Below are 17,956 nucleotides of genomic sequence, written 5' to 3'. Positions count from 1 at the left end.
TTTCAAAGTGTCCACCAGAGACAACCTGCTTATTCAAAATCTGTAATCTGTGTGTTAAACTGCATTTCAGGCAAAGGCCTGTGAGTGATTTTAGGTGCATGTAGTTTGAGAATCATGCTACATCCTGTACAGAGATCATACGATAAAGTCCGTTATTTGGGAACTTAGTTATATGCATACATTCAACTCATGTATGTAAATGTTCAACATTTTTGAGGGAAGGAACACATAAAATCCATCATGCATTTATAGTTTCCCATCATACTTCTCAACAATAATAGAACAGACACGAACTGGACCAAGAGGAAATGATATGTTTTTTAACTTTGCGTTAGTACAGTGTTCATAACATCTTTTACCAAATGATGTGTAACATTCTGAATATTTCTTATTAGCAAGCAGTACATTTGCCAAACATTCAGAAAATCACGTATGTGAGCTGCCACTGCCCGGTTACTGCCCAGCTTTCTCTCCACATGGATGTTACCTTGTCATTAAACAAGTTTGCTTGCATGATTGAAATTAATGTAGAATGTTACTGCTAACATTCACATATTAACCTGACTTTTCTTTTATAAAACGTTCTTCTCCCCCAGGTGTTTGGAGTGGATGACAGTCAGGATTATAACAGGCCTGTGATCAATGAGAAGCAGAAAGACCTGATCAAAGACTGGGCCCTCAGCTCTGCCGCAGTGATGATGGAGGACCGGAAGCCGCTGGGCACGCCTGGGTTTCACCGCGCAGAGGTACCGTCTCGCCCTCGGCTTCACTTCCTACAGGCACAGATGTGAATCTCCATCATTTAAAATGTTTTTCTGTTTGTTTTTAAATATAATTGTAGTGATTTCAGAGAGGGAGAAAGAGGTAGAAATATCAATGATCAGAGGGAATCATTGATCGGCTGCCTCCTGCACGCCCCACACTAGGCATCGAGCCCACAACCTGGGCATGTGCCCTGACCAGGAATCCAACTGCGGCCTCTGGGATCACAGTGAAGAAGTCTCCTAAACAGGCCACCGGAACCTGTTCACAGACTGGTCCTACAGCAGTGGGTGCCCCTGGGCGCACTGTATTCTGGGTATCCCAGCTTGATGTGAATGGCTGAGGTACTTCTTTCAGGATCAGAATGGTGGGTGGTTACTACAAACTCTTGAAAGGGAATTCAGAGGTTCAGCAAGAATTTCTTAAGCTCCATATGTGATTATGTATACTTTCTATTTCAATGGATAGGGCTTATAAATGTATAGAGTTTGAAATCATATATAGAGAGTTTATATGAAATATTTACTTCAGCAGTTTCTAGCCTGTCCTTCATACAGTGAATCTGGCACTTTTAATAAAATGCCATTTTGAATAACTTAAAATACATTTTCAGTCACAGCTTCTTATTCCTTAGTTGTCATTCCAGTTTCAATATGAAGCTTTGGATTAGACTTTAAGAGAGGAAACCATCTTTTTCCACACTCCCTAGCGTTTCCATATTAAATGCCTAGATAGTGCTGGTGTGGTGTGAAGAATTGCCATTCTCTGTCCATAAGTCTGTGGAACCACATCATGAATTAAATTCCATCTCACACTTGACCATGAGGGTTCAAAGAACACTGTTTTAAGAGTAGATCTAAACATGGACAGGTTTAGGTTCAGATCAATTATAGGAAAATTCTTCAAGGTCAAGTAATTTCTATCCTTAAAGTCTTCTAGAAAGAAGTGTCAAGGTTTGGGTTTGGTTTGAAACCCCTGAAGACAAGACTTGGAGGATTTAATACTCTTTGAGGCTCTGGAAGCAGTCTGATTCCTAGAAACATGAAGAAGGCTAGAGAACAGCTTAAGAATAGACCTTTAGACTCCTGCTCCAAAGACTGGAATGGAGCTGACTCTTCTGTTAGAGTCATAGAGCTCTGATCATACACCTAGCAGCATAAACATTAAGCTCCAGAGTTTATATTAATACCATTGTGAGTCTTTCAAATGTTGAACTATACTACATGCACAGCAATAATAAAATGTTGTCATTAAAAGGGGTACCCAGAGAAGCTGCATTTTATAGTAGACTAGAGGCCCAGTGCATGAAGTTTGTGCACTGAGCAGGGGGGAGGGGTGATAATTCTTCCACCAGGCCTGCACCCTCTTGCAGCCCGGGAGCCCTCAGGGGATGTCTGACAAGGCAGTAGGACATCCTCAGCGCTGCCGAGCAGATGGGAGAGGCTCCCGCCACCACCGCTGCACTTGGCAGCTGTGAGCCTGTCTTCTGGTTGAGTGGTGCTCCCCTTGGGGGAGCACACTGACTACCAGGGGGCAGCTCCTGCGTTGAGCATCTGCCCCCTTGTGGTCACTGCACGTCATAGCGACCGCTGTTCAGTTGATTTGCATATTAGCCTTTTATTATATATGATGAGGAAATTTAATCAAAGATAATATAGGAATCTGAGGTGTAAGTATTGACAGGTTAATGTGACTAACTGGAATTCTCTTCCATGAGAATCAGGTGTGGCCAGACTGCATTATCATGTTCCCTTGTTTTCTCCCTTAGGAAGGCTCCACTACATCTGGAAGCAAGCGCTGGGTTTCACAGTGGGCCAGTCTGGCTGCCAATCACACGAGGCATGACCCAGAAGAAAGGGTCATGGAGTCGTCTGTCCCTGCTCCTTTAGAGAATGGTACTTTCTGTGTGTGTCTGTGTGAATAACACATCAGTTTTAAAAACAAGCTACCAGTAAATCTATATAGTGAGCAGTAAATTAAACCCAAGTAAGCATATTCACATATGTTCATGCTTATGCTCCATATATCATTTTAATTTCATGAACGTGGAAATCATTAACATCAGCTCACACTGGTGATAGAGATAATTTGTAGATTAAGCACATAATACATACAAGTGTATATAATGTATATGAAAATTTAAAAAGACTAACGCAATTCCAAAGCGTCCCATACAACAAATATTTAAATGCTACTTCTGTCGTCTACACTAATAAAAAAGTAAGATGCAAATTAACTGTACCTTCACAACGCCCAGCAGCCAGCTGATCAGGGGTGAGTATGCAAATTAACCCAGCAAAGATGGCAGGTTAATTTGTATACGCAGGCGCCAGACTGCCTGGGGTAGGGAGGGATGCTTGCTCTGGCCAGAATAAAGGCCCATTCTTGCATGAATCTTCATGCATTAGGCCTCTACTACGTCAATAAAAAACAATTTACTTAATCTACTAACTGCATCTTTTGCAAATCTATGTAATGTGATTTTTATTACCTTTTAATTATATATTTGCAAAGTGAAATATAGGATTTAGAAAAGCACACAAAATTATATGCCTCTAATGATATTATTAGATTCAGTTCATTACATTCTTAATTTAAAAAACCCTCAAGGAGAATTTGCATGTGGTTTTTGTCTGTATTTTTTGTTATCCTTAGAAATGGAAATAGAAATGTATTTTGTCTCTGGCTTATGGCACCCTCACAGTCTGGTTTAGGAATTTTGTAAACATTAGTCAGCAATTGTTTGAAAGCTGTAGCCTTCACCAGTCAGGAATTATAGTAGTTGTTAGTATGGCCAAAAGTGTTTGGAAAGACAGAGTGATTTACAGGTTGGTTCAGAGAAACTAGTCCATGATTGGGAAACAGAGACTAGACCGAGGAGCTAGGTACATTTACAAAAAGAATCTATATATATAAAAAGCCAGCGACCGTAATTGTCATCATGACAATAATGGCTGGTCGCTATGACACCCTTTGTGACCAGCAAAATGGTGATCAGGGCATGGGGCCAGCTGGGCAACCTTGCAACCCCTCCCCACTTCCGGCCTGCCCCTAATCGGATTCTCCCATCCTGATCAAGAGCTGGCTTCCAGCCATTACCACCCCCCAGCCACCTACCCCTGATTATACTACCCACCCCAATAGGGGGCAGGGCTGGCTGGCCAACCTCCTGCAGCCCCTTCTTCAAGCTGGCCACACCCCCAGTGGCCCCCACTACCCTGATTGGCCTGCAGCCCCTCCCCAGCTCAGCCCCACCCAAGATCGGCCTTCCCACACTCCATCAGGATCAGGGCCAGCCGACCAACCACCCATGGCCCTCCCCCAAGCTGCTGGCCCCCAATCGGCATATCCTACCCCATTTAGGGGTGGGTCTGGCTGGCCTACCACTCACAGTCCCTCCCCATAGCTGGCCCCGCCCCCAATTGACCCTCCAACCCCAATCAGGGGCAGGGTCTGCTAGCCAATTGCCTGGGGCCCCTTCCCCCAGCTGGCCCAGCCCTGATCAGGCCCAATAAGGGCAAGCCAGCCAGCCTGCCAGCCTCCCACCATCTCCTCCCCCCAACAGACCCAGCCCCAATCCACCCAGATTGGAGCCAGGCCGGTCGGATGCCACCCATGCATGAACTTGTGCACTGGGCCTCTAGTTCACTACAAAATTATTACGTATTAACTGTGGAAAGTAATGTTCTACCCTTGTTATAAGAAATAGTAGATGCCCTGGCCAGTTTGGCTCAATGGATAGAAGGGCCCCATGTTCCATTCTGGTCAAGGGCATGTACCACAATTTGTCTCTGTCTCTACCACTCCCATCCACTCTCTCTACAATAGGAAAATATCCTCAGGTGAGGATTAACAACAACAAAAAGAAATAGTAGACCTTCATTATCTCATTCTTATTGTAAATTAATTTATTTAGATGAGTTCGCAAATCCACTTAAATATAAAGTGTTCTTTTAAATATTTGTCCAGGGGTGAGAAATGCTAGAAATATATAAAAAAGATAAAATAGCTATTACATTTTAGATGCTTCAAGTAGCAAGGAGATAAGACATTAAATAATTTATGATTAATTGCCCAAAGTTAAATCAGTAAGTTTAATATTTTCTTGCATCATAATCATTGTATTGCCATGAAATTTAAATAGTAAACTTTTAGAATTGTAATGGGGAACAAAAGACCTATAAAAGCTATAGCTAGCATATTTTCCCCCCACTTCTAAGATTAGATGCTCTGTGTGTGAATTTATATTTCTCTGAAAGATGTATCCCTCATTTCAAAACACATTCCATTTATTCAGGGAAATCCCCCGTAAGTATTTTCAAGTTCTCTCACATGGAAACATTAACATATGTAATTTCTCACTGGCTTCTGATTATTTGAAAAAGAGAAAGTGGTCATGTATTTCTCTATGAGGCCTTCATACACCAGACAACCATAATTTAAAACCCTTGCATTGGTAAAATTATGACAAGTCCTATCAGCTTTATTCATACTTAAAATTGAAAAAATTCTTTTAATCAGCTTTGAATTTTATTTTTAGAAAATTTTGTTAACGTCTGAGTTTTCTGTTTGACTTTGGAAATCCAATTTATTCTCTCGGGTAGATAAGATGCTTATTAAAAACTAGGTATATTATTCTTCTTTACCACGTCATGGGAAGTATAGCAAGGAAGCAGGTTTATTAGGCATTCTTTGTGCAATTCTGTAATCTGCTAGTTAGAGTCTGTTGTCTTGAGCAGAACTTAGTGGATGGGATAAGCCACAGAAGCAAGAGCAACCACAGTGAGCTTCCATAAAACACGTTAAAAGACAAGGGAGCAGCAGACGTACGTTTCAGATCAGACGACCTTCATTTTCTTTATTTTTTTTTAATATTTGCAAAAGGTCTTTATTTTATTTTATTTATTAATTTCTTTATTGATTAAGGTATCACATATTTGTCCTCAACCCCCTATTCCAATCCCCCACTCTCACCCCCTACTCATGCCCCCACCCACCTATTGTCCTTAATCACTGGTTAGGCTCATATGTGTGCACATAAGCCCTTTGGTCGATCTCTCCCTTTTATCCCCACCCTCCCTTTGAGGTCCAACAGTCTGACCCAGGGCTCCTTATCTCTGGATCTGTTCTTGTTCATCAGTCTATGTTGTTCACCATTTCCTCTAGATGAGTGAGATCATGTCCTACTGGAAATATACTTATAAGAATCAAAAATGAGACAAGCCATAACGGTTATGCTGAAAGGCATATGAATCGGTCTGTAGTGGGCTTCTTTCTGGGCCACCGGTTCTTTTGAGACCCAATTTCAATGTCAAAGAGACGACCCTCATTTTCATCTCGTCCAGTTTACTTTCCTGACTCCCTGGTCAGTCACCTGCCTGCTAGTGCACGTGGCCCTGGACTTGCCTTTTACACTACCCTGTCACAATGCTGGCTTATTTAGTCAAAGTTTTATTTTAGACTTCAGCCATTGCTTCACTTACACTTCACACCCTAGTGTAACATGGTGTTATTTGTATTTTCGCTGCTGGCCCTGATTTCTGCCTTGTGGTTCTTCTTCACAGACGCGGACATCAGCGAGTCTGGCATTTCGGTGAGAAGCGGCGGCTCCTCGGCCTCCCTGGCTGGGCATGGAGAGAGGCGGCGGCGGACCCTCCCACAGCTGCCTCATGACGACAAGGCTCTGGAGGGCTCCCGAGCCAAGGCCCTGACGCCCAGGTCAGAGATCGGGGAGAAGCAGGACACGGAGCTGCAGGAGAAAGAGGCCCCGGCGCAGGTATACCAGGACAGACAGGATGCCGACAGGGCCCTGGGCAAGGGGACCAGGGCGGTCAATGGGGAGACCCTGAGACCCGGCGGCGATCCCAAAGGCCTCCTGCACTTGGCCATCTCCTCCCCTGGGAAGGACAAACATGAACCCGACAAGGAAGCCTCTTTGGTGAAGCAAACGTTAGCCAGAATCCAGCACCAGGAGCCGACGGAACAGGCCCACTGGGCGCCTGCTAAATTATCTTCCAAAAATGCGTCGGGTCTGGTAGAGAGGGGCAGGGAGGAGTCCCTCAAACAGGAGTCACAGCCTCCGGAGAAAACCCCAGGACATTGTGCCAGCAAAGGAGAGAGGGCGATGCAAAGTGAGGGCAAGCGGAGGAAGGCCGACGAGCTTCTGAAGGGCCATCCGGCCAAGGGAGGGGACAAGAAGGAGTCCTCCAAGCCCTTGGTGCGACAGGGAAGCTTCACCATCGAGAAGCCCAGCCCCAACGTCCCCATCGAGCTGATCCCCCACATCAACAAGCAGCCGTCCTCCACACCCCCTCCCTTGGCCTTGGCCAACTCCGCCGGCAGACTGCGCGACAGGAGCGACTCCATGGATGCTGACTCCAGCCTGGACACCACCCTCATCCTGAAAGACACAGAGGCCGTCATGGCTTTTCTAGAAGCGAAGCTTCGAGAAGACAATAAAACCGACGAAGGCCCGGACACCCCCAGTTACAACAGAGACAACTCCATCTCCCCGGAGTCCGACGTGGACACGGCCAGCACCATCAGCCTGGTGACCGGGGAGACGGAGAGGAAGTCATCCCAGAAGCGGAAGAGTTTCACCAGCCTCTACAAGGACAGGTGCTCCTCGGGCTCGCCGTCCAAGGAGGCCTCCAAGTCCTCTGGTGCCAGGGACAAGGTGGAGAAGAAAACCAAAAGCCGCTCCGCGGAGGTAGGGCTGAGAGCCGACGGGCGGAAGTTTGTCCAGGCCAGCGGACGCATGAGACAGCCATCGGTGGACCTCACGGACGACGACCAGACCTCCAGCGTACCTCACTCTGCCATCTCTGACATCCTGTCCTCCGACCAGGAGACTTACTCCTGTAAACCCCTCGGGAGGACTGCACTGACCTCGGCTGATGAGCACGCACATTCCAAGCTGGAGGGGAGCAAGGGGACCAAGGCCAAGACTTCCCCGGTGCCCCCCGGCTCGGCCAGTAAGTCCACCACCCTCCCCCGGCCCCGGCCCACCAGGACTTCCCTCCTGCGCCGAGCACGCCTTGGGGAAGCCTCCGACAGTGAGCTTGCCGATGCTGACAAGGCATCCGTGGCTTCTGAAGTGTCCACGACAAGTTCAACGTCAAAGCCGCCCTCGGGAAGGCGGAACATCTCGAGGATCGACTTGTTGGCTCAGCCCCGGAGAACCAGGCTGGGCTCCCTGTCCGCTCGCAGCGACTCGGAGGCCACCATCTCGAGGGGTAGCGCCTCTTCCAGGACCGCGGAAGCCATCATTCGGAGCGGAGCCAGGCTAGTCCCGTCGGATAAATTTTCTCCGCGAATTCGGGCCAACAGCATCTCTCGGCTGTCAGACTCCAAGGTCAAAAGTATGACCTCCACGCATGGCTCGCCTTCAGGTAAATTGGATCCAGATATTTTGTAGTGCTAGCGTATTTATGTTGTGTAGTGGGACTCCTGTTTTAAACAATTAAATCTCCACTGTTGCTTCCCAAGAATTCAACAGAAAGGTTACTCTAGAGATGGTTTTTTGCTATAAAAATTACTTTAGCTTAGTAAGTAGAAAATTCAGAAGTTACATACACTTCCAATCAATATCCTGCAGTAAAATAGAGATTTCAAAGTTAGACATATCCTGAACTGGTCTCGGAGATTTAATTGTCTAGTTGGTGAGAGATCTGGATTTGTCTGTCAAAATTAGATAGGAATTATCTGGTTTAGATCAGAGGAATTAGCATTTTGCTTCTAAAAGTATGTGTTTAACTTTCCAATATCCTCACCTAATCCCAAGCCCTTATCCACTCTGCCTTTTATTACTCCTTTCAGAGCTGAATGAAATCGTCGATATTTTATCCTCCCCCCCTATTTATTTTGAAATATGATATACCTTTATTTATACTTTTAAAAATTAGAGTTGTTGATGGTCAGGCAGGTGAAACTAACCCTTGATTTATTTCAGTGGAAGAAGAGGGATTCGATAAGAAGTCCCTAAGCCCTGGGTCAGTGTGGGCTACAGAAATACAGCTTCTGAGCATCATCTCACAAAGCATTATCCTATTGAACCACACGACCAGCTGTCGTTAACAGAATCTTTATAAAAACTGCACATCCTCCACCAGATTGTAGCTGCTTCTGGCACGTTTGCCCGTTTCTGTACTTCGCATGGAGAGCTGAACCCGTGGAAATACTTGTGGCCCCTATGGCCCTGAGACAGACATCTGTGTGTCCTGTGGACATGGTCTTATTACTTCATAATCAGCTCAGGTGTGGGTGTGGCTGAACAGGCCCGCCTGGGGGTCGGGGAGAGCCAGCTGTTAAAAACTTGAAGGTCCGTTATCCTCAGACAGCAAGCACCCCAGAGAGCGCTGAGTCCAGGGTGAGAATGACGGGGAAGTCGGTGGGCAGTCTTTTTATTTTTACATCTGCACAGTAGAGGCTGCAAGACCCAAAACTAAGCACTGTCGTGTGCTACTTGTTTTCATTTTTCTTCCTCCTCTTCTCTTTTCACGGATGCTTCCTCCACGCTGTTCGCCTCCCCATCTCTGTCCTGATGGAGGGTGTGGTGATGGTGGTCGTGCCTGTGGTAGGAATGAGTATAGGCTGAAGATAGCGTATACTCATGATTCCACAAAGAATACATGCATTTTCCCCATTGCCCCACCCTCTTGTTTGCACACTTCAAGTTTTATTTGGTGGTTCATAGATTGATTGCCAACTATTTTTCAATGTTTTTATTGATTTTAGAGAGAAAGGGAGAGGGAGAGAGAAATATTGATGTGAGAAGAACACCCATCCGCTGCCTCCTGCATGCTCCCCCTACTGGGGATCAAGCCCACAATCTGGGCATGTGACCTGACTGGGAATCAAGCTGGTGATCTCTTGGTGCATGGGTTGACGCTCAATCCACTGAGCCACACCAGCCGGGCTGATTACCAAGTATTTTAAGCTAATTAGTACTATCTCTTCATTTATGTTTACTCAGCGTTATTCTGTTGTTCCCTATGGCTCTACCTCTTCAACTCATACTTTATGCCCCATTCTGTGGGGTGTCCTCTGATAAAACTGTGTGTTTTGTTACCTCATCTCTTAGTTCATAAACGTGTCGTTACTCCCCTGTCCTGACATGGGCTGTCACGTGGGCTGTGTGTTACCCAGTCCATGAGACACCTCTGCCTCTGTCCTCCTTGTAGCTCTTAACACGCAAGCGAGCTGGCCTGCTCCTCAGTGTCTAACCTAAGGGCTTATTTGAGATGCAGAGCAGACGTGATGACTTCAGCAAGTCAAAGAGACGCTGTAAGAGGTCAGATTACACTCACGTCTTTCAGGATGAGTTTTGTTCCTGCTTCTTTGAACACAGAGCTCGACAAACATGCAGTTTTCTATGTCCTTAAATTACCTGGATTGTTCGCTGGCATTCTCTAGGGCAAATTGAGGTATGAGATTTTGGGCTTCTTCAGACTTAATAGCAGTGTATTAAATAATTAAAATCATGGGGGTTAACAGCTAGCAGAGTTCTTCCGTTTAGGTAGCTAAAGCAAGAGATGAAATCACCTGCTCTGGTCACATAACTATGAAGGGATTCCATTGGGTTATTATCTGGGCACATACAAGGCCAGCACACAACATGAAGGTCTTTGTAATTCTGATGTTTTCCAAAGTTGATGTTCTTCCTGATGCCACATTCCCAGTCAGGACCTTGGATTGTACATCCAGAATCTCTCAAGATGCACACTTATATTTTATCTAGAAAGACAGTGGCCAGAACATGGCAGTCAGTGGTAAAATATTCAAGTAGCTACATGGGGTAGGTAGTTAAAAACAGACAAATATACTTTAAATGTTGCTAATTGAATTGTCTTTGATATTATGATATTTGTACTTAAGATAATCATAATATCTTGAGTAGAAAAAGAAAATTCTTAGCTTCTGAATTGATTTAAAGGAATATGTGTTCAGTGTTGCTATGCACATTATAAACTTTAAAAATCTTTGAAATATCTGAACCTAGAGCCTGTAATATGTAAAAATAATTCCATAATAATTCAGATTTCATATTTTAGGCTATGCCTAAAAAAGTTTTCAAATAAATATATATGATAAAAACAAAAGAATGGAAATCTCTGGTTTAGCAAAATTAAGAGTGAAGGTTTTTTTTAAGAATTCTTTAATTCTGATGTAATATACTTCTAGTTTAACTAGTTTTTTCTCAAAAAATATTCCTTTAATTAACCTTTAATATTGTTATATAGAAATGTCCCGATCTATATTAAAATATATATATTTTAAACTAAGTTCACTGAATTGTCAAAATAAAGCAGTTGATTTTCATTATGTTTTAAGTACACGTTTAAAAAAAAAACACAACACATTAATATCCTTAGATTTTTTTTTTAGATTGCTTTCCCTTTTTTATTCTAGTCCTCAAAATATATAGATGGGAGGTATTCAATGTTGGATATTTATAGCTTAAGTTATTTGTCAGGGATCTTTTCCTCAATGATGTTATTGCTACATGCTATAAAAACACATATGAAACATGTTTGTGGTTTAATTTCTCACAAAAGTATTATTATATGAAGTAGGAACGTGTGGTGCTTGTTGTCTGAAATGCTTTTGTTACATCTATAAATGTGCATGTGTTTTAAAGGCAACAAAGTTTTGGTACCAATAAAAGAAATCAGACCATTCATAGATAAATGATTCTAATAACTTTTCCATTTTTTAATTTTCTAGATCATGGTATGTTTTTATAGTGACTAGTTAATTGCTTCCATAAGACGGGAGTGTTGCATAATTGTATAACTAAAACTTATAATTAGTGTAGCTGAGATAACTTTCAGGTTAACTATGAAACTAATTAAGCCCATCTTAGAACTTTCTCTCAGTTTATTATATGTGCATCATCACATCAACCAAGAAACCTCTCTCGGTGACTGGCCTTTCAAATACCTCCATACATATTTCCAATCTAATGATTTATCTGAAATACCTTAGTAATGCCAAGATATCAAATAAGCCTAATAATACCAAATTAAACTTAATTCTATAAATGATTTTACCTAAACAGAATAAAATTCAAGAGGCTGGAGTAACATTTTTCTTCAACACAGTTAGAAATCTGAAAGTCTATTGTTCTATAAGAAATTGAGGATGACTTTAAAAAAAAAATAGTCTAACTGGAAATATTTCAAAAAAAATAGATATTTTCTAGCATTTACTTATCATGCAATCAGAATAGTAGGAGATGAGTTTTGAACTCGGAATCAGTAGACTGGGCTTTGCGTTAAGCAAGGCAGGGTCTCTCTGGGTTTTCTCTTCTCTTTTTAGGCCATCTAAGGTCCAAGGCCATTCTGTTCTACAATTCCGTGAAATACGTAGGCATTGAGGGGGAGTTAAAAACACTCTAACTTGAAGTTTCTTTTGCAAGAACTAGCATTATGGAGATTTTTTTTCCAGATAAATGTATAGCTGCTGTACATATACATTATATCTAACTCCAGCTAGATAAGACCCATACTGGAGAGAATGAGCTGCACAGTAGGTTAAAGTTTTAAGTAGTAGATATTGTCTTAGTTCATTTGGGCTGTTATAACAAAATACGACATATACTAGATGGCTTATAAACACAGAAATCTATATATTTCTTACAGTTCCAGAAGCTGGAAGTCCAAGATCAGGGTGCTACCATGGTTAGTTAGGTTCTGGCGAAGGCCCTTTTCTGTGTTGCAGACAGAATGGGTAAAAGAAGGATTCTAAAGGCGTCTCTTTCATAAAGATACTTGGAGTCAAAAGCAAGCAGTAATCTTCATTGTATGCACCTGTAGACTATGGCATACATACATGTGTAAGATGGAAGTGTTTGTGCCCTGTGAGACCAGATTTTTAAAATGTTCTGGGCCTCATTTATAATCGCTTTTCACAAGGTGCTATCTAACACATATTTAAGGTCTATCTCACATTTACAATACACTTTCTTATCAAGTTGCCACTTAGATAAGAAAGTCTAGATTTTGGCTTCTTATAGCTATGAATTTTAGATCAGGGGAAAACCTAGCCTTGTATATACCTCTCTTTCCCCCCTCACCTATTTTTGGCCAAAGGTATTAAAAGAAGTTCTTTGATGCCGAAACCGGTTTGGCTCAGTGGTAGAGCGTCTGTCTGCGGACTGAAAGGTCCCAGGTTCGATTCCGGTCAAGGGCATGTGCCTTGGTTGCGGGCACATCCCCGGTAGGGGGTGTGTAAGAGGCAACTGGTCGATGTTTCTCTCTCATCGACATTTCTAGCTCTCTATCTCTCTCCTTTCCTCTCTGTAAAAAAATCAATAAAATATATATTTAAAAATAAATAAATAAAATAAAATAAAATAAGTTCTTTGAGAAATATCAGGTCAGAGGTCCTGGTATTAAATTCCCTTTCCCTGCCCCTTTTCCCCAGCAGACCTTTCACTGTTTTAATCTCAGTCTGGTCTCTTACTAGACAAGCTGAGTGGTCTCCAGAGGTACCTGAGCTTTGCTGCCTAGTACACTGTGTGTGGTGTGTTTTCCACCGGAAAACTAACCCTTAATTACTGCAAGAGCAATCATTTTCATTTCTCTGCTACACCTCACTTCCTCTCTCTCTCATTTTACCCTCATTTTTAGGAGAACAAACCTAAATATGTTACCTTTCTGTGTTTAAAATAAGTTTTCTTCTTTTGGTTGCTTTTCCTTTTAAAGATGTTATTAGAAGCTATCACCATGCATACTGGCTTCTTAAAGAGACCTAAAAAAATATGTGGAAAGTTTACGAATCCTATCTAATAAGAGAGTAATATGCAAATTGACCATCATTCCTGCTTACCCCACACTGGGGACAGAGCCCGTGGTCCAGGCCTGTGCCCTGACCAGGAATCGAACCGTGGCCTCCTGGTTCATAGGTTGATGCTCAACCCCTAAGCCACGGTGGCCAGGCATCTCTGTTTTCTGACCTCTATTGATGCTTCACAAATTACGTTGGATTCTTGTAACAGTCGTGATGAAGTGTCTGCATTGATTTGTCTGCCGGTTTTTCAATGTGATCTGTGCTAACTGTCAATGGTTGTGAGAGCTCTGCTCTCGTAGCTTCTATGCCATTGTCTGCTTCAGCATCTGCTCTCCGTGTCAAAGCAGTGGCTCATACAGAAGATGCTTTGTCGTGTATTTACATGTAAACAGATTTTTCCCAATCATAGCTTAACAGGATGTTGAGTGCCAGAGGTAATGTTTTCTTTCCGCCATAAAGACATAATTTCCACGCAGGAGTTATGCACGTTTGTATGTTGGGAAAAGAGGCTTTCTATCATCTCCATGTTGAAAGTCCATGTGGCATGAAGCAATCTTTTCCCTTAATTTGTTTTTGTTGTTGTTATTGTTGCTGTCATTTTTTAAAAATCCATTATCTTCACTCGAATGAGAAATATTTGCGGTTAAAAGTACCTACGTTCAACATGTATGAATAGAGCTTGCTTAGTTGTTTACCATTAGTGACTTTTTCATCTGAATGTTTATTCACCATGTTACGAAAAACACAGTCTTTCGATTATTTTTAATTGTTCATTGTTTTTAATTTACCAAACTGTAATGTTTTATCCTTAAGGAGTAGTAGACTTACGTTTATTTGTGAGGTATGTGTATGTCAGTTATTGAAAGTCGTGATGTCTCATAGTGTTTTTTTGAAATCGTGATTTTTACTTTATCTCCTTTAACAGATGACATAATAATTCTCTTTTTAACAATTAAACTAATTTAGTAAATTCAAGATGGAGGCGCTTTCCTACTGATTATGCTTCCACCTCAGAAGATGAATTTGGATCAAACCGTAACTCCCCTAAACATACCCGTCTACGTACTTCTCCAGCCCTGAAAACGACACGCCTGCAGAGCTCTGGCTCAGCCATGCCTACGAGTTCTTCCTTCAAACACCGGATCAAAGAGCAGGAAGACTACATCCGAGACTGGACTGCTCATCGCGAGGAGATAGCCAGGTTGGTGTCGGTGGGTTCTCACGAAGGGTGGACATTGGGTGTAACCAAGTTTAGCTGTCACTTGATCTGTACTAACAGTCCAAGATGTAAGATCCACAGGTAACTGTGAACTTGGTTTTGTTGGAAGTATTACTCCCCATTCATTTTTTTTTCCTTTCGTATTTCTAATGCCAGTATTACTAGCATATTGTGGACTGAATATCTTTTGATTACCTTTTTATTTATAATAGAGATGCTGATGAGTCAATATAATTTTTGAGAGGTACCGTATTTTTCGGACCATAAGACGCTCCGGACCATAAGACGCACCAGTTTTTAGAGAAGGGAAATGGAGAAAAAAAGATTCTGAAACAAATAGTGTCCTAAAATATTTTATGTGAATTAAAACCCAACATCACAGTCATAAACACATGTAATCAACCCTGTAAAGCACATGTGTCAAACACAAGGCCCGCGGGCCAAATCCGTCCCGCCAGGCCTTGCAATGTGGCCCGCACCGCGCTGTCATCACTGCACTCCGTTGCGTTTCCATCACAATGACAGTTTATGACTGTTCAGTAAACCATTCGGCTGGCGATTTAGGCTGGATTTTAGATTTTGGCCCCTTCTCTGATTGAGTTCGACACCCCTACTAAAGTAAACAGCAGCATTTAGAACCATTTTAGAGCCGGGCAAGCACACAGAGACCACACAGAGCCGGGCAAGTAAAAAAACTTTTTTTTTAAAGTATATGTGTAGGCTATATTTGGACCATAAGACGCAGGGACTTTTTCCCCCCACTTCTGGGGGGAAAAAAGTGCGTCTTATGGTCCGAAAAATATGGTAGTTAGTATCAGCTCTACATAAGTAGAAGAATTGCACAGCTAAGTGTTTCATTACTTTTCTTTTAAGAGGTAATAGTGTACTCGTTAGAGGTATGTGGTTAATGTTCTCGGTGAAGAATTAGAGTAAGCAGATTGTACTCACATTTATGAGTTTTAAGTATAGTTCAGCCCTTTAATTAAATCAAAATGTTTATTTTCTGTGTTAAATAAATTTATTGTAACTTTTAGGTTAATATAAAAAGTAAAATTCTGATGTGACTTTTAATTGCTAACTTGTGGGGGAACATTGAGAGAGGCTATAATCAAACAGATGCTATAGTGATTAAAATATAATTTTTTAAAAATTTGTAAGGTATTAGGGGAATTTTATTGCCATATGCCTTATGTTATCTAAATGTTTTCATCTTCTCCATGCAAAAATTATCAAGTTTTACACTTGGCAACATTATTAAAGAATTATATATGAGTCCATAGGTGCTTAAAAAAAACACACAAACTTATAACATAATGGCCTTTATCTTTTTTTCTTTCTTCTAGTGACTCCTATAAGTTGTGTCTTTTCTGCTTATTGTTTTAATGTAATGATTAGAGTTGGATTTTTCTTTTTTTTTAATGATGATTTACTTATAATTGTTTGTACCTAAGAATCTCAGCCAAAATTTCGCGTTTTCAGTCCAAACACAATTATTTTAAAATGTTTTTTTATTCCAACAGTAACAACACTGGTGCAGTAGTGGTCTAGTTTTTTTTTAAAAAAATAATGAAATGATTATTAAATAAATGTGTCCCAGAAAACCCACCAGTCCTATTACCTGATTTGATTAACCCCAAAGTAGAGTCATCTGATATTTCTAGACAAAAGGAAAAAAGGCTTTTGTTATGACTAAATCTTTTACACATAATATTCTTATTAGTGAAATTCAAATAAAAGGAATACTGAGCAAATATATTTTAAAACGATTAAAAATAGAACTGTTTTATATTTTTCAAGCCTAAAATATTTACAATTAAAATTATGAATATGTTTATTCTTAACAGTAAAAACCCAAATTGCTTGTAATTTTTACAATACTAAAAGCTTTTTTGTTGTTGTTGTTGTTTTTTGTAATAGCCAGTTTAATTTTGTGACCAGAATTAAGCGATGTGGGTTTCCTTATAGTCTACAAAGTAATGCAATGAAATATATTTATGCATTACAATATTTTAATTTTAAAAAGCCTTTTAATTGCACTATAATTAAAAGATATACTACAGTTGGGTGTGTGGATGGAGGTGAGCTTTGAAAATAGTAAAGTAGTATTTCTTTTGAAGAAAAGACTATAAAGATTAAAATTTCCTTATCAGGCAATAAGTATATATCTGCTCAGTTTTAAGACCTAATTTATTGGTTCAAAGTAGTGAAAGTGTAGGCCAAACTGTTTCTTTTATTCTGTTGGGCTAGGTCAGCTCCAAACAGCAAGAATGGGGATAAAGACACTTGTCCTCAAGTTCAAACACCAGCTACTCTTCAGTTTGCATAGTTTTTCAACTTTTCCTAGTGCTTTGCTTCCAGCATTGTCTCTGACCTGAAGGCACCTTATGCTACTTGTACTATCTCAAATATTGCTCATTGAATGAGGACTTTATGTTTCTGGTGGAAATGGGATGTTTAATGTTTTTCCATTAAACTGTTCTCATTCAATTAGGAAATGTCTGATGGCCAACAGTATGCTGAGACCTTCAAAGTCATCCTCTTGTCATTACCTTTTTATTTATGACTTGCTCGGTTTATTTGAAGCATCTTCCTAAGCCTAGCTTTAAGACTCTTTCTACATTTCACCAAATATAACTTATCATTGGTGCTAAGCTAGCATTTGGAGTTAGTTTCATGGACAGTAATGAGATGTACCTTTTTTAAAATAACCAAATACCTACCTCTTTTGAGGGCCAGGAATAGATTCTATGTACTTTATCCCTCTAATTGGGCCAGTCATTTAATTGCTCTGGCAGCCGAAGAGAAGTCTCCAATTTCAGCTCATTATTATCTACCCTAAGCCAGTCTTTTGTGGCTCTGATTCCCCATTTGTCCCAGGTCCCCGGGCTTTCATTGACTGTCTGCACAAGATGTGGTTTGCTATCATTCTTTCATTAAGGTTTTGCAATATTGGGTCAAAAGCCACCAACATCTCATAAATATACCTGACAGTTTCCAGCAAAAGAAGAGGAAGATCTTAGCAGTAGGAAGCTTTTGAGCATACCCTATGGTCTATATGTAGGTTAAATATGGGAGTTAAACTTTAAGACTGTTGAGAGCTTGACTTTTTCTCATGCTTTATATTATTGTCAGATTCAACATAAGCCGGTCTGGAATGACCCTTAAAAATGTCCCTTCATAAAC

The 17,956-nt window shown here is 41.3% G+C and overlaps 1 protein-coding gene across 9 annotated transcripts in view; it reads left to right on the top strand.

Annotated features, from left to right (window-relative positions):
• The window catches only part of CEP170 (centrosomal protein 170), an 88,403-nt gene that overhangs the window by 55,342 nt on the left and 15,105 nt on the right, over positions 1-17,956 (top strand). For 7 of the 9 annotated variants that reach the window (XM_036453500.2, XM_036453499.2, XM_036453497.2 and 4 more), the window contains 4 exons: positions 597-746; positions 2,531-2,657; positions 6,327-8,153; positions 14,521-14,755. In XM_036453500.2, the coding sequence (XP_036309393.1) occupies positions 597-746; positions 2,531-2,657; positions 6,327-8,153; positions 14,521-14,755 (2,339 nt within the window). The remainder of the gene's footprint in view (positions 1-596; positions 747-2,530; positions 2,658-6,326; positions 8,154-14,520; positions 14,756-17,956) is intronic. The other 2 variants (XM_036453502.2, XM_036453498.2) reach the window with 1 other exon arrangement.

This window comes from Pipistrellus kuhlii, unplaced genomic scaffold (genome assembly GCF_014108245.1).
Source record: "Pipistrellus kuhlii isolate mPipKuh1 unplaced genomic scaffold, mPipKuh1.p scaffold_m20_p_25, whole genome shotgun sequence".
NCBI lineage: Eukaryota > Metazoa > Chordata > Mammalia > Chiroptera > Vespertilionidae > Pipistrellus > Pipistrellus kuhlii.
The sequence above is the reverse complement of the archived record's forward strand: the minus strand, read 5'-3'. Positions and strand labels throughout refer to the sequence as shown.